This window comes from Puma concolor, chromosome A2 (assembly GCF_028749965.1).
Source record: "Puma concolor isolate L17-30 chromosome A2, mPumCon1.1.hap2, whole genome shotgun sequence".
Lineage (NCBI taxonomy): Eukaryota > Metazoa > Chordata > Mammalia > Carnivora > Felidae > Puma > Puma concolor.
The window spans coordinates 107,226,813-107,244,431 of NC_141668.1; the positions used below are offsets into that span (position 1 = coordinate 107,226,813).

Genomic DNA, 17,619 nt, shown 5'->3' on the forward strand with positions numbered 1-17,619 from the left:
TTTGTTAGTATTCCCGGCTCAGATCACAGGACAGCCACCCTGGTTGAGCTGATCCAGGCAAACAGTTCTTAGAGCAGTGATCTCAGCTGTAGAATTTGTATGGTAAAGCCAAATCAGCAATAAGACTAAGGATTTTTTTTGTGGTGCCTGGGTGGCTCAGTCGGTTGAGCATCCAACTTCGGTTCAGGTCATGAGCTCACAGTTCCTGAGTTCGAGCCCCACGTTGGGCTCACTGCTGTCACCCTGTCAGCACAGAGCCCACTTCGGATCCTCCTTGCCCCTCCCACACTTGCACTCACCCAAAGATAAATTTAAAAAAAAAGAAGAAGATTAAGGATTTTCTCAAAAACAAAGTATTGCCCACACAGATTATGCATTTTTATATATTTGCATTCACAGTGTATTATGTTTCTCATTTTCTTATTTAATATTATAATATTACCATCTTTGGCATTTTTGCATGGTTTCTAAAAATGAATTTTAAAGGTTACATGATATTTCATCCCATTAATATGTTAAAATCTATGAAAAAAATTCTCTTAATGTTGCAGCTCTGGTTTGTTCTGAACATTTGTTCTATGAGATAGCCCTGCAACGAAACTTTGTACTTTCATGTTTTTTGTTTCTTTATGTGAGCTACATGGAACAACACTTTCTTGGTGAGAAGTCCTCAGCATAGAATCCTGTGTGTGCTTTAAGTGTACATTGAATGATAGTATTTATTTAACAGGCACAAGCTTCAGAAGCTTGGTAATAGTTCAAGCAGCGTTAATAGATGATAGATAGATAAATGACAGCTAGATAATGTGGTAGGGTACCCTCCCTAGGTTAAAGAAAACATGAAGGTAACCTGGCCATGTGCATACATGACAACATCTCTCGTGACTTTGTAACATGAGACCACTTCATCAGACTGCATGTTTGTGTGTTACCATATACGGGAGACAAGTAAAAAATATACGCCATGTGGCGTTCAGGGCTCAGTTCTTTGGGTACGAACCCAACTGAGCCATGCCGGCACGAATAAAGTTGCTTCCTGGAAAGAAAAGCCTCTGTGTCATGACTCTGTGCGAGAACCCTGCTACAGGTAGATAAGATAAAAGAAAAGAAAGAAAAGAAAAATTTTAAAAAATAGTTCAGCGTTGGTGAGAACCAAGGCCACCAATACCGAATTTACTTACTGAAGACACCGTCAGTGATAAGACACACTATTCCTCGAGCTTGACAGAGGTGTGGAAACAAACTCTATATTAAATTCTATACATCAATTGTAAGAGACACCTTGACTTGAGAAAGCATACAGGAAACGATCATTTAAAGCTGTCTGAAATGGGCTGATAGGGAATGGCCTTATTTAAGTTAATTAAAACCCTGAATGACTGTGTTTACAAACGAAAATGTATTACTTTCTAGAACTTAACACCGTGTCGTTTACAAAATGCTTTTGAATGGACATGATTGGGAACATTTATTCCCAAGATAAAGAAAAATGGTGTATTATTAGTACGATAGATTACTTATCTGAAAGTGACCTCAAATCTCTTTGGAAAGGAGCTCGTAAATTAACAAAGGCACACAAAGGTTTATTTTAAAGAACTTAAAACAGTAGCTTCTCTTTTTCAATAGTTTTTTTGTTTTGTTTTGTTTTTTGTTTGTTTGTTTTTACTGTTTATTTTTGACACACAGAGAGATCAAGAAAGCAAGAGAGGTGGAGAGAGAGTGGGGGCAGAGGATCTGAAGCAGGATCTGTGTTAACAGCACAGAGCGGAGTTTGGGGCTCGAACCCGCCAACTGCCAGATCATGACCCAAGCAGAAGTCAATCTGGACCCGCCCCGACCTCCCAGCCCCGCCCTATCCCACCTGGATCCAACTCGACCCTCCGCCCCGCCCTAATCCACCTGGCTGCGCCCCGCCCCGCACAGCCCCGCCCCATTACATGGCCTTCAGATCCCGCAGATCAGCCCTGACCTTGCAGCTTCCCCGTTTCCCTGTTACTTGGTCGCGATTCATCTGCAGCATTTGAGCTCTGGGTTCCTTCTCCTAAGAACCCTCTGCCGCCTCCTCCTCTCCTGGTCCTGCCCCGAAGACATCACTGGCTTTGAACTGTGCGCCCCTCACCATGGAAGAAAACAACCCATGAGAGAAAGGGCACAGGCTCAGAACGGCGGTTGGAAAAGAAAGACCAACTCATTACACCGAGTTAGTTTTGTGTTTCTGCTGAGGACAACTTGGTGTTCAGGGCCGTCGCTGTGCAGAAGCTTGGGATACAGACACTGCTACGGCGTCCAACACAGAATAATTCCTTCTAGGAAAACGCCATCTTCCCCACTGCATACAATACAACGGAGGCGTGAAAAGTATTCAGGTGGTTTACAACCAGCCTCACAGGATGTGCGACAGCTCTGGACAGAAATGCGCAATAATGAAGCATGCTGAAATTTACGGCACAGAAATGTCTCCTAAGTAGGCACTGTGACCTCCCTATAAACAGCCTTCAAGTTTCTGACAAATGAGAAAACACTTTTACAAGCAAAGAGACATATTTTCCACTGAAATGGTGCCCGTAAAAAGAAAACATTATTTGTAGCATCTGTGGAAACACTCTGGATTGCTCTCTTTTGACCTATTAATCCGAGAACAAATATGAAAGCTTAAAATACTTTTTTGTGTGAAAAACATATTGATCTATAAAGTGGTTTGCTTGGAATAATTACTAAGGGCAAGTTTAAAAGTTATTTACAGTTTACTTTCTACTAGATTTGTGCTTAGGTCTAGAGGTCACAGTTAAAAACAAAACAACACTGGCTTTAAATTGTCCCTGTTGTCGTAAGAGTCAAACGCTTGTTCCTATGGCTTTTTGTGTGTCTTCAAATTCTTGGCCGTATTTTAAAGTGCTATTAGAACCATGTGAAATCTGTCATTACCAGACTCTAGGAAGTGAAAATTAGTGCTTAATTCTGACTCCTGGGGCAGTTCCTAGACAGCATACTGTTTCTCTCTCCATGTTATCCGCAAAATTTACTGTGCATCAGAGTGACCCGGGGGCATGCTTGAACAAACGCGTCGTCCTAACACCACCCCAAAGGGGCTTCCAGTTGTTAATGAGAGCCCCCTAAACTGGAATCCACAGGTCCGATGCCAAAATGATGAAAATATCAAGCACTCTAAAGACAAAGAAATCCTACAAGATGACAGACAGAAAAAGTTGCCTAGGAGGGAAAGAGAGCCAGAAAGACTGAACTGAACCAGACTCCATGCCTGGAAGCTGCAAGGTGATGAACCACAATCTACCCACGGCTCTGAAGAGGCCAGCAGGCAGAGAGGCCGGTTGCAAACCCAGGTGTCATCCATAGAGCAGGGCAGAAAGGAGGGTATTCGCTGATCCGCATGACCTCCAAGTGAACCAGGAGGAGGGACAACAAGAAATAGACTGAGGTCACTTAGGAGGAGAGAGAATGCGCGTCGGGGCGAAAACTTTTGCTGCGTGCTGGCACACCTATAAAAGCATCGTACACCCCCAATTTAGCAGACGTGCGTAACACGTGGTCATGTGCAACATATGGATTCTTAGACTAGAAGGGAATATGCCACCAAAATATGCTCTTTGGCATTAACATTTTCTTGGGCTAGTTATTTTATTTTTGTTAATGTTCATTTATATTTAAGAGAGAGAGGGAGAGAGAGAGCACGACCGGGGGAGGGGCAGAGAGAGAGGGAGACAGAATCTGAAGCAGGCTCCAGGCTCTGAGCTGTCACCACAGAGCCCGACACAGAGCTTGAACTCACGAACCAAGCGATCATACCTGAGCTGGAGTCGGACGCTTAACCAACTGAGCCACCCAGGTACCCCTTGAGCTAATTATTTTTAAGAAATATACGAAAGCACTAAAGAGGTGCAAGATTATAACCACTTCGGGGGCGCCTGCGTGGCTCAGTCGGCTGAGCGTCCATCTCCAGCTCAGGTCATGATCTCGCTCGCGGTTTATGAGCTCAAGCCCTGCGTCGGGCTCTGTGCTGATGGCTCAGAGCCTGGAGCCTGCTTCCAATTCTGTGTCTCCCCTTCTCTCTGCCCCTCCCCTGCTCACACTCTGTCTCTCTGTTTCTCAATAATAAAAAAACGTTAAAAAAAATTTTTTTTAAGTTTACAACCACTTTTGAAAAGTTTGGCATCACCGCCTGAGATAGAAGGGTCACATACTCTACGCAACTGATCAGCAATTAACATTTCTCTGAATGAACCCCTAAGAAGCTCTTGTATATGTAAAACTGGAGGTATGTGTTAGAATATTCTAGAATGTCCACGCAGCATGGTTCACAATCACAAAAAAACTGGAAGGAGCTCATGCTGTCCATCATTAAAAAGGAAGATTAATAAGTTGTGGTATACAATTCGTACAGGGGAATATTGTGCAATATTCAAAACAAGGCATACACACCAACACACAATACGGAAGAAGCTTAGCAATGCGCTTATTAAGTGAAAAAGGTCATTCTCAGAGGCATGGTATTCTTTCATAAACTTAACAGATAGAGAATTGGAAGGTGTTGAGAGCAGAGGCAGGGGGGTGGGAGAATGGGGTACAGAATACAGGCACAGTCCTAGCCTCCGCAGGCTTCACACATGCTCATTATACAATCAAACCCAAGTTAAAAAAAACAGACGGAAATAGGCTTCGTGTGGCCAATCCAGTGTATTAAAAGCTCTGAGAAGTTTAGAGGAAAGTAACCTAATTAACTCAATAGCAGCACAATCAATCCCAACAGGAAGATGGATGGTTTCGTGGCCATCAGCACTGATACCCAGAGGAACAGTCCTCCCCGAAACAAGTTTTAAGAAACGCCACTATAAACTAAACCCGATTCTATCGCCGCCCACATTTTCAAGCCTCGTCATGCCTCCCTCCATTCTACCTGCAGGATAACATCTTTTCTACTTGGGATGCCTTCCAGCACCTGTAGACTCACACTTGTTTCTTTCTCTGTCTGAAGAAGCATCTCCTCTCGCCTGGGCAGCACCCAGGTATCACTGAGGGCTCCATTCAGGTGCCACAGCCTTCAGAAAGCCTTCCTTGACCCCCGCCCCCCGTCAGATGGAGCCCCCCACCCGCTCTAGTACAACCCCACACGGTACAGCTATGCCTAGCGTCGCATTTATAAGACTCCCTGTTGATGTGTTCGTAGGGTTATCTCTCAGCTCGACTGTGAGCTTTCTGAGAGTTGGACTTGTGTCTTTGCAGATGTGTGTGGAATGAGAATTAGATCCGGGAAGCCTGAAGGTACTTTCCATCTCGCTCCCCAGCTAGCGTGTACGAGAACAGGGTCTTCAGCATGAGGACCTGGTCAGAAGGGATTCTTCTGTGTGTGTTTATTTTAATCTCATGCCACCAAGAGATAGGACAGAGTCCTATGCAAAGCACTAAGTTCAGCTGAATCGGGCCAAAAAACTGATCACCTGCAGGCTGTGGGGGAGGTAAAAATGCTTCTGAAGTTCACGGTTGGGGAGAGAGTAAAAGCTATGAATTGATTTGTGCGCAAATATTTTAGGGATGCCTGCTCGGTGCTGGGCGCTGTCCAGGGAGAGTCAACTCGGTCTGGGCTATGCCGTTTGCCATCTGTCTTCTCCCACTAGACTGTGAGCTCCAAGGATGCTGAAGGTGAGCGTGAAAAAGAGAACACAGAGGGGTGCTCAATAGGGGCACTGAGGTGCCCACGTGGATGGAACTTCATAAAGAGATCACGTGTAAGTAGAACCCAGAAAGAAACAGCCATACCAATGAGTGGGACAAAGAATGTTCTTGGGGGTCAGAGACTAGACACGCAAGGTCAGGGCAGAGTTTGGATGTTCCATGAGCTGGACAAAGCCAAGTGTGAGGGTGGACCGAGCGGATAAGAAAAGGGCGGCCAGAACATGAGTCGCGAGGGGCAGTCAGCACCTCGAAGGTTATTCTGCCAGGGAAATGTTTTCTAGAGCCTGCTGGTGATCGCAACATGCCTCTCCCACGCCATCCAGCAGCACAGATGATGTATTAGGTCCGCTCCAGGGTGTAAAACCAGCTTTCATCAAGCACTGAATTTCTTCTGGGAAATAGACCAATTGCTTTCCATTCACCATCTCTGAATTATTCCCACAAAATAACGTGCCACTATTGTCTCACGAGAACTGTACCGAGTACGTACAAAGGTGCACACATTCATACAGAGAAATAAATCATGAAGGGCTCACGGTGAATGTTGGGAGGCCGCTAGTTAACGACACCCAGTATGTCTCCATATGCCACATTCCAGGCACCATCTTGCACATCACGGGGGGTGCAGACCCACCATCACTGTTAAGTCTTCTACTAATTTTAATGTCTGATTGCCCTTCCGCAGCCAACAGAAGGGCATGGTTTTTTATAAAAAGCCAAGTTCCTCTTTTTTTGAAAAGTGACTAAAAATGTGGCCCAATCCAGTGGTATCTGATAAGGAAGGTACCCTGAAAACGTACAGTGGGATAAACAGCACTCCCCCCAAATTTCACGCCCACCCAGAAGGTCAGAATGTGACCTTGTTTGGAAATAGGACCGGTCCTTGGAGATGTAGTTTGTTGAGATGAGATCATACAGGATGAGGGTGGGCCTGCTCCAATATGGCTGAGGCCCTTCTAGGAATTGGGAACTTTGAACACAGGGCCACGCGGGGAGAAGGCCGTGTGAAGACAGAGGCAGAGTGGAGGGGTGCCCTCAAGTCCCAGGTCTTCTTCAGGTGGGGACTAGGGGCCAGGGTGAAGTCCATGTTCAGGTAGGACCCTGCGGGGTTCCCCAACAGGGTGAACATAGCAGCACATCAGGAACATCGCTTCCTGTAAGGACTGAAAGCCCAGCCTAGAAGACAGAGGGGGCCATGGAGTTTCCTCCAGATATTCTCAACTGCGTGTAGACAGTTGTCTTTCCATGGTCCATGCTTTGTATGCTAACTTGAAACAGAGACCTGTCCAAATTAATTCTGGAAGACTTTTCCTGCTTCATATTCATTTGGTTGTGTGTGTGTGTGGTTTTTTTTTTAAGTTTATTTATTTAAGTTTATTTATTTTTGAGAGACAGAGGGCAGGGGAGGGAGGGACAGAGGGAGTGGGAGAGGGAGAACCCCAGGCAGGCTCCGCACTGTCAGCAAGGAGACTGATGCAGGGCTCGAACCCATGAACCATGAGATCATGACCTGAGCAGAAACTAAGAGTCCAACACTTAACCGACTGAGCCACCCAGGTGCTCCAGATTGTTGAATTCAACTTTACTTAATGAAAGTAACCTTTTCTAGACCCTGCGGCAAGAATTAACCGTAGAGAGACATTAGGTCTCACTCGTGACCCTCAAGGGAGCCACCATGTAGGAAGGCAGGTGGGGATCTCCAGCCATCGGTTAGAGCACAGGGAGATCCCCGTGGCGTGGCAGACACACAGAGGAGAGGGTGGAGGCTGAGGATCCCGGGAGGGGGCACTTCTCAGCCAGACTTGAAAACGTTCTTATTTCGCTGGGGACATCAGGGGAGTGAGCAGAAAAGGTGATTTTGGGTTTCCTTACACATGGAAATGTGGAGCTGCATCCCATCCTGCTTTATTATTTTTAACGTTTCTTTATTTATTTTTGAGATGGTGGGGGCGGGGGGGAGTAGAGAGACGGGCAGAGACTCCCAAGCAGGCTCCGAGCACTGTCACCACAGGGCCTGACGTGGGGCTCGAACTCGCAAACTCTGAGACCATAACCTGAGCTGAAACCACGAGTCGGATGCGTAACTGACTGAGCCACCCAGGCGCCCCTACATCACGTCCTTCTGATGCGCAGAGCCCGGGGCCAATGGGGCAGCTGAGGCTGAACCTCACGGAAGCCTGGAAGGCTAGTGGGCCACGTTGGGATGTCCAATCACCACCCCGAGAACAAGCGGGAGCAACTCAAGGGCCTCCAGCAGGCCCTTCCGGTCCCGCCCCCGCATGGGGGTGAGGAGCGAACATGGGGTGCTCAGCGGTGCCGAGGCTCCGCTGTGGCCTGTGCTCATGCTGCATCACCGTCTGCCGGCTTCCCCGGGGCCTGCCCTGGGCCAGCCTGCCTCTGCCCTGAACAAGCCCAGAGTCCCTGGCACCTCTCAGTTTCGGGGTCCCCAGTGGGGAGGGGGGAGTCCCGAAGCCCTCTGCAAACAGCAATCAGCTGGCAAGGCATTCAGGATAAAACGGAGCTGGAGGCTTGGGTCACAAACTGGTTGGTGAGGACCCGAACCAGTGCAGACACATTCCCTGCACTCAGCTTTTCCTCTCGCAGGTGTACCAAACAGCGTGTAGGACGGCTGTCACAGAGGCTTGGTCACAAGCAAGCACCTTCCTCTGCCCCGCAGCTGGCCCCCAAGGCATCTGAGTCAGAGACCTCTGGGCTACAGACCGAGCCGCCAAAGCCCCAGTTTTCTGGGCTCGCAGAGCACAAAATCCTCTGTGAGCCACACGGGCACTGTCTGCTCCCGTCACTCCTAAAAGTGACGGAAGAGAATCTCTCCAGGGCATTTTTTTTTTTTCATTTGTGTTTTCATGAGGATTTGCATGCCTCAAGAAATGTTAAGTAAATTTAATGTAGGCATATAACTGCATTTTCTCAACTCTTAAGATTTGAGAGGCATGAGGCTGTACTGAGAACGGTCAGCGCACTGATAACAGGTTTCCAGGGGCGCCTGGGTGGCTCAGTCGGTTAAGCGTCTACTCTTGACTTCAGCTCAGGTGATGACTGCAGAGTTCATGAGTTCAAGCCCTGCGTCAGACTGTGGGCTGACAGCACGGAGCCTGCTTAGGATTCTCTCTACCCTCCCCACCTCACATGTGTTCTCTCTCTCAAAATAAATAAATAAACATTTAAAAAATAAGGAAATGAAATAATAATAATAATAATAAAATTTCCATGTACCATCAAAGTCAACACAGAGATAACGCACCTAATGGTTTTTGAAAATCAGGGGCGCCTGGGTGGCTCAGTCGGTTAAGCAGCCGACTTCAGTTCACGTCATGATCTCACTGCTTGTGAGAGCTAGCCCCACGTCGGGCTCTGTGCTGACAGCTCAGAGCCTGTGGAGCCTGCTTCAGATTCCGTGTCTCCCTCTCTCTCTGCTCCTCCCCCACTCACACTGTCTCTCTCTCCTTTAAAAATAAACAATAAAAAAAAACAATAAAAGAAAACAAAAAAAATTAAAAAGAAAACTACATGCAGGTCTGACTTTAAAAACCTGTTAACCAGGAGTTAGGCTAAAGAGAAAGTAAGGAAACATAATGAAAATACTCTGTAGCACCCCATGGAGTTCACCCATAAATGTTAGAAAATGACAATCTGCCCACATTTGAAGCAACAAAGCGGGGGGAGCCATGGGCTGTGTGTGTGCATGTGTATATGCACCTGTGTATGTCTGTATGCGTGCACTTGTGTATGTGTGCATGCACGTGTGTGTGCGTGCGTGCGTGCATGTGTGTGTGCACGTATGTACGTGTGCACATATGTATTGCATGCCCGTGTGTATGTATCCGCGTGTGCATGTGTGTGTGCACCTGTGCACATGTGTGCGTGTGCGTGTGTGTATGTGCATCTGCAGCAAATCAGGAGGAATATGAGCAGTGAACAGCTGTTCTACACAGGATATCGTTCCTGTGCTAAGATTCAGACGGTGGCACTCAGATTCAACACAGACAGAGCCATCATGTAACGTATCACCCACTGGAGGACACTTTGGGGAGTGAGCAGGACAGGTGTAGTACGGATGCTGAGAGAACAGGACTGCCTTCCCGAGCAAGCCAGGGCACATGGTCGTCCTGCCGGGGAACCCGGTACACAGGAGGAAAGAACAGCGATCTCAGGGGAGAGCAGTTGTACTGCCAAACAAGGGGCTGGTCACCCCCCTGCCCTTTGATCTGGGGCAGGCACGAGAAATGTGAGAGAACCAGAAGCAGGAAAAGTTTCCTTCTGTATGGACCACTTCTGGCAACATCTTCGTTTCTGCCTCCTAAGGACATGACTACTCTACCGAAATACAGACTACAAAAACATACGCCCGTTCCTTCTGCTGAGTCTGGAACGAAAGAACAGAAGAGGGGCGTTCGGAATCTCCTCTGGCTCACGCACCTGCAGCAGATGGGGTTCCACCTGAACCATTCTGAGAAATGGAAACAAACACACGTCCACCGTGAAAAGACGAACTCTTAGAAATGGCAGAAAATACTACAATATCCCTCACTCATCTCATTTAACATTAATTACTTCCTTAGACGCCCCATGTCCCAACACAGCCACACTGGGGTTAAAGATTCAACATACGCAAGGGAAGGAGGGGATTGGGGTGGCATACACCCATGGGGCTGATAGCGGCCACAGATCCTCGGTGTTCCGTGGCCTGCCTGACAGTGTGGCTCTAATCTGGGCCTCTGTCTCGGCACAAGCTTCTCCCTGGGGGTGTGTCTGTTCACAGGGTGCCAAAGGGCAGCAGAGAAGATGCCCCTGTGACTTAAGGATTATTTTGAGCTGAAGGCAACTGAGAAGCAGATACAAGAGAAGCTCTCTGAGCTCCCCCCTCATTTGCCTAAAGGCAGGACACAAATTTGCACGTGGCCCCTTCTCTCCTCTCTACCAGGAGAGACACAAGGCAATCACCAGCACCAACTCCAGGCATTTATCAGCCCAGATGCGCACAAGAGGAATCCATACAGCAAACATTGCTACATAGCCCTGTCTGCCATTCGTTCCTTTATATATTTCCCTGTGCACAGCTGGCCGTTCCTAAAGCTCAAAGCCCTTTTCGTCTTGTCACGTCTCTAAAAAGTTATGGTTCCTGGGGGTGCCTGGCGGGCTCAGTCGGTTGAGCATCCGACTCTTGATTTCAGCTCAGGTCATGATCTCACGATTCATGGCATCCAGCCCCACATCAGGCTCTGCATTGACAGTGAAGAGCCTGCTTGGCCTCTTCTCTCTCTTTCTCTCTCTCTCTCTCTCTCTCTCCCTTGTGCATGCTCTCTCTCTCTCTCTCAAAAAATAAATAAATAAACAAAATAAAATTCAAATCAAATCAAATATCTTTAACTCTCAGGCTCCAAATAATTTTGGAATGCGTGACTTTGATGAAAAATGAATGCTGGGAGAGCAGGGGCAGATGTTTTCAGATGAAAAATACAGTGGCCAAATTAATAAAGCAGCGGAGAAGGGTTTCAATCGACTGGAAATGGACCCCGTAGAACGTGCAGCATGTGACGTTCTCACCTGCCTCAGAAGGAAGGGATGAAGGGATGAAGGCAGGACGGAAGAGGTGAAGAGGCGGGCAGTCCGAAGGCATGACGATGTGGAACATGCTCGCACAGGATGTGTGGCATTCGATATATTCAACACACTGAGTGAAATTTGAAATAACGGAGAAATAGCAGGGGGCATTCAATCTCAATAGCCACCAAAGAGCTGCCTAACAAAGCAGTGAAAGTCCTGATATGGCTATAAAAGGGATACTGAAAATGTGGAGAAATGAGTTCTCCCTCCACCAAGAGCTGCACGTGGCATACAGCAGGCGCATAACACATTTTCGTGACTAAAAGAATCAATGACTCCATGCTCATATATGCTGTAAACTGGTGCACAGCGATACGAATAATTTGGCAATATCTACCTTGAAACTGTGGGTGCCTGTTGCCCCCAAAACTTCCAATGGTGATGTATGATAATAGAAACAATTAGCTCCATGAATCCGAGCAAAGGGATTCCTGCAGAACTGCCTGGAACAGAAAAGCTGTGGCATGCCTGTAGGCGCCCCAAAAAGAGATTATTTACATAAATTATGGCACCTCCGGGCAACGTGCTGTGGCACAGCCTGAAAATGGGTGATGCGGTTTGCGCCTGATTTACAACAAGAGGTACACAGATACGTTATTTATTGAATAAAAAGGCAAACAATGATGAGTGTTTACAGTGGAATGCCACTGTCATAAAACAATAAAAATGCATGTGTTAAAAGCATTATGTATTAACATGGGGAAGACCATAAACCACTAGGGGTATGGTGGATAGTGCTGGTAGGATTACCCGTGAATTTTTTTTATTATGATTTTGGCGAGCCTGCATTTTCTATTTTTTTTTTTTTTTTTGAGAGAGAGCACATGTGCACACGTGTGCTGGGGGAGGGGCAGAATGAGAGAGAGAGAGAGAGAGAGAGAGAGAGAGAGAGAATCCCAAGCAGGTGCCACGCCGTCAGCACAGAGCCCCACGCAGAGCTCTGATCCCACGAACCGTGAGATCATGACCTGAGCCAAAATCAAGAGTCAGACGCTTAACTGACTGAGCCACCCAGGCGCCCCATTTTTTTTCAAGAAACACATTTTATGGGGCATTCTATCCTTTCTGTCCATTCACGTCAAACACTTGGGAAAAGAAGAAGAGGGCAGGTACGTAAACTAGCTAGCCAGAAGAGAGAGCCCACTTGCGGAAGGAATATTGGGGACCTGCGTGCACGTCTCTGAACAGAACCACTGCAGGATTCTCTTTTTTGAGCTAAAAACCCGGACTCCGTGGAGCATAAAAACACACCGAGGAAAAAAATATAATTAACCAAAGGACACAGAAGCAAACGGAACAGTTTATTATCGATTTTTCCTTCTGCGTCTGCGTTTGTTTAAACTGAACTCCAAATTACACTTCATTGTAAAAGTGACAAATATTAGCAGGCGCTAAGAGTCTGGCTAATTAAGCTCGTTATTTTAGTAAAGATAAGTATTTGACGAGGGCAGAACTAATCGCGCCCTCCCGGTTGCGCGAACCGTGTGCAGCCTAGCTAATATGCCAGTGCCCGGTGTCTGCCCCACCCCCGAGGTGTGTAAGCCCCGCCCCCTCCAGGTGTGTAAGCACCGCCCCCCCCAGAAAGAGAGTTGTTCCTGGTCAGCCCTCAGGGTGATGCTGTTACCCCGGCCACTGCAAACCCAGCTCAGGGCAGAGAAGTCACGCTCAGTCTTGGGGGAACCAGCCACCTGAGGGACAGGCGCTGCGATGCTCAGGACCCCCTTTCGGGTGCCCTGTCTCCTGTCAATAAAACAAAACCCCTAGAAGCTCTGACACCATCCTATGTAAATTCATCTGGCTGCAAAACTCGGAGCGCTCTGAATTTCTTGGCAGCAAAGCTGGACTGAATCTAGCCTGGGGGTGTGCGTGGGCTCACGGCCATACAGAGAGAAAAGTCAGACATTTCTCTGCAGGGAGGGCCCTGCAGTTCCTGGCTGCTGTCCCAGAGCAACGCTGGAGGGTTCTGTGAAACACAATAATCCCCCTGATCTGTGGCTCTGGAAACGGAAGATCCTTCCCACAATTCTTCAGGTCAGTAGCGGCCTGAGACAACATCCTACAGCATCTCCTACCTGGCGCATTTTATCATCCCAAGTCCTCACAAGAGGGGTGGGTGCAGAACAGTAAGATATTTAAAAAGACAGGGGCGCCTGGGTGGCTGAGTCGGTTAAGACACCAGTCTTGATTGCGGCTCAGGTCATGGTCTCACGGTCCATGAGTTCGAGCCCCACGTCGGGCTCTGTGCTGACAGCTCAGAGCCTGGAGCTTGCTTCCGATTCTGTGTCTCCCTCTCTCTCTGCCCCTCCCCTGTTTGCTCTGTCTCTGTCTCTCAAAAATAAATAAACGTTAAAAAAAATTTTAATAAGAATAAATCAACTTAAAAAAAGAAATTTAAAGACAGACCACATTCATATAACTTTATTACAGTATATTGTTATAATTTTCCTATTATTGCTGTTATAAGTCTTCTCCTGTGCCTGATACATGAATTAAACTTATTGTGTGTATGTATGTATGTAGAGGAAAAAACGAGGTATTTACAGGATTTGCTACATTCCATGATCTTGCCCTCTTGAACACAGCCCTCCAAAATCATGAAACCACACGTATATTTGTGATTCTTAAAAGCTACTGATATTCATAATCCGTCCTGACATAATTTGGAAGTGAAGGGGAGTGGGGGAGGTTTCTTACCTGAAAAAGTAAGTTTCGGCTGTGTCATAATGGCCAGGTGTTAGTTTGAGGGGCGGGTAGTCAATGGCCAGAGGCCTCACCATGAACAAGCCCATGGCCAAGGCCACGAAGAGGACAGGCAGCAGGAGGTCGGAGAGGGAGCTCCTCCAGGCCCGGCGCGTGTGCTGGAACCGCTTCACCAGGAGGGCCCCTGCCTGAGCCAGAGGCCACGGAGGGCGCGGGATCCCGGATGGGGCACCACCTGCAGAGACAGGAACATGCAGTCAGCCTGAGGCCAGGGCGCCCCCCACCCCAACACTGCCCGGGTCTGCGGATCCCTCTGGAGGTTTACGATGGCCCCGGAGGCTAGTAGCATAGGGACCCGCCAGTTCCCACGCTCTGCAATGAGCGCAGACAGGGGCCCCCCGGTTCCCACGCTCCGCAATGAGCACGGACACTCTGGAAACGTATGCACACAGAACGCCTGGCGATATAGCAGGGCAAGGACGGAGTTCTCTAATCCGGCTTTTGCAGCAGCCTCGAGCTTGTTTTTACTGGTTAAAATGCAGTGTGCTCCAGGAGCACAGACCCCAACAAGAGAGCAGCAGGACCCATGTCTCCAGGCAGGAGTGTGTGCGTGGGAGGGGCGCAGACTGGGCCGTCCCCCTCCGCCGTCTCCCTTCTCCTGTCTTTTACTCCTCTGTTCCCACAGCCGGGTCCTTCCAGAGAACGCCCTTGGTCATGTCCAGATCAGGGTCAGGAAGAACCATCCCCCCCAGCCCCTGCGCCAACCCCCCTGCCTAGTACAGGTGTCCCCGATGGAGAGGAGGCCAGAGCGGCTCTGGGGGTGCCTCTCCAGCTCCAAGTGAGCCCCCTTGGCCCACCAGGCTTCAGCAACCTGGCCCTCCCTTCCTCCCTCCGCCTCTCACAACTCGGAGACCCGCCCCACAGGGAGCATCGCTCAGAAGGTGGGGCTGGAGGGCAGGGCATGAGCACACGGTGGATGCCCAGGTCACTTTGCCAGGCTCCTCCCGGCCTCGTGACAACACAGACGTGGCCGCAATCAACCTGTCCAGTGCGGGCCGACCGGCTGGTGCCAGCAACTGTCACATCCGGTGTGAGGATGACAAAACGAGGAAAGGAGAGGCAGACCCAGGGACCACAGCCCTAATCCTCGTCCAAAGGACAGACACAGCCATGCCCCATGGTCTTCCTCGCAATTCCTTCTGCAGGGCTCCAGAAAACCCAACAGAAACTGTTTGAGGAGGAAGGTGGCCTTCTAAGAAGACAGTTATGCTAAATTGATCACACTGCCCACACATATCAAATTGAAATACGGTTAATAAAAGCACAGCAAATACGTTTCAAATCCCCAAAGAAATCATTTTTAAAGATGCTCCCATTTGGAAAGAGAAATTATTTGCAATAGCGGTGAGCACAGAGCTGTGGAGAAGCAGCTGGGGATACAAATGCCTTCCTGAAATAACCCCCTCCCTTGTCCGACATCACGTTGTGCCCAGGATGCGGCGGGTAGCGGGCTATTTTTTGTCCTCAAAAAAGACATCACGTAGGGGTCGCGCTAAAAATGTAAAGAAATGACCGAACACAAGGCGATCGAGCATGGCAATCCGTGTGGGCAGGGCCGAAAGGACTGGTGCCAAGCAGGCGGTCTGACGTGTTTAGGGCAAGTGAGACAACAGTCACGGCCGTGGGGACGGTCAGGCACAGTCAGTGAGACCTCCATCAGGAAGTCAGTTCAGTCTGCCTCCCGAGCAGAGTCAGGTCTGCCTGACCTCGGACAGCACACGTCACCTCAGACATTTCTGGTCACCGGACGTAGGGCTTCTTTCCACGTGTCAAGCACGTGTCCGTGACACCAGCTGGGTGGCCTACCGTCCAACTCACTGGGGGCACGACCTCCCTGCAGTGTCAGACCCCGCGGGCTGAGGGCTCAGTCACACAGGCCTACCCCTCCCCCATTCCAGACACCAGCTACCGGTCCAGGTTGTCCCCCGTGCTTACGAGCCACTGACTGTAGATCAGAGGCTCCCATGACCCGAGCCTTGGGTTTGACCGACGTGCTAGGGTGGTTCACAGAACTCAGGGAAACGGGTCCTCACGTGGGCCAGCTTACAAAGGGATACGACAAAGGCCACATACGAACAGCCACGTGGAAGAGACGTGCAGGGCGAGACATTTGGGGAGGGACACTGTGCTTTCATGCCCTCTCCAGTATATCCCCAACACCTCCACGCGGTCACCTACCTGGGCTGAACCCCTTACTATTGAGATTTTGTGGGGCTCTCATCATGCAGACATTCCCTTCATTACCTCCGTGTCCAGCCCCTCTCCCCTCTCCAGAGGATGGGGGACGGGGCTGAAAATGCCAAGCTTCTGATCGGCTCGATCTTTCTGGTGAGCAGCCCCCCCCAAGTCGTCTCGTCAGAACAAAAGATGACCTTAGTGTTCTTATCACCTGGGAATGTACTAGGAGCCCTGGTCAGGAATAAAGTCGAAGACAGATCCTAGAACAACAGATGCTCCCCTGCTTTTATCACTTGGGAAATGACAGAGGGTTCAGGGCCTCTGTGCCAGGAGCCGGGGGCACGGACAGATGCACATCTCTTGGGATCCCACAAGACCCCACAGGCGAACGGAGAAAATCTGATGTTTAAGGACCAACACGTGGGATATTAACAAGGCTGGCGTATTCTGTGAATGACTGTGCGTGGGAGCAGAAACGTGGGGGTTTCTGGAGGTTGGAGGGGGTTGGGCACCGGCTGGTGAAGCGCCTCCCAGACACTTTCGGGACCAGGGATTAGATTCCACACCAACCGGAGGCCGTCAACCCCAGCAACCAGGTGAGGAGATGCACAGTATTATAACCAAAGTGGTATTTCATCCTTTCACCAGTGCGGCTCTGACGAGGGTGGGCGGTGGACACGGCAGTCAGGCAAGCCGGGCTATGACTCTCATTCATCGGGCGGGGGGGAGGGGAAGGTTAGAAATGTTGATTCCCAGGCCCCACCTCGGACAGAATCACATCTCCACATATTCAGAGACTAAAATGCACTTTTAAAAAATAACTTCCTAGCGGGCGCCTGGGTGGCTCAGTCGGCTGAGTATCCGACCCTTGATCTTGGCTCAGGGCATGATCCCAGGGTCCTGGGATCAAGCCCCGTGTTGGGCTCCACACTGACCATGGAGCCAGCTTGAGAGTCTCTCTCTCCCTCTCTCTCTGCCCCTCCCCCACTCATGCAGGTGCTCTCTCTGATAGATAGATAGATAGATAGATAGATACAACATCCTAAGAGATTCTCATGGTCAGCTGGGTTATAAAATGCATTGGTCAATGGTGATTCATATATAACTCTCGCAGAGCAGTTATGAAGTCAAAGCGATCTTAGTGTTAGAAAAGGCATATTATTGAATGCAGTTTGATCCTTTCTCATATAGGACTAGAAGTATAAGTATAAAAATATTCGTACATCCTGATCATTCTGTGAGAGTGTAATGCTGGATACATCCACCTGGGGCACTCTCTATGCAGATCTAGCAGGAGAACTATGTGAATCTAAGTTAAGCTAACGTAATTGAGACGTTCTGGGTTGCTGGCCGTCCCAGATTTCCAAA

General features: G+C 48.9%; 1 protein-coding gene across 1 annotated transcript in view; it reads right to left on the reverse strand.

Annotated features, from left to right (window-relative positions):
- ABCA13 (ATP binding cassette subfamily A member 13) overlaps positions 1-17,619 on the reverse strand; it is a 395,455-nt gene that overhangs the window by 143,787 nt on the left and 234,049 nt on the right. Inside the window, exon 43 of the mRNA XM_086697122.1 lies at positions 14,008-14,248. Within this exon, the coding sequence (XP_086553248.1) occupies positions 14,008-14,248 (241 nt within the window). The remainder of the gene's footprint in view (positions 1-14,007; positions 14,249-17,619) is intronic.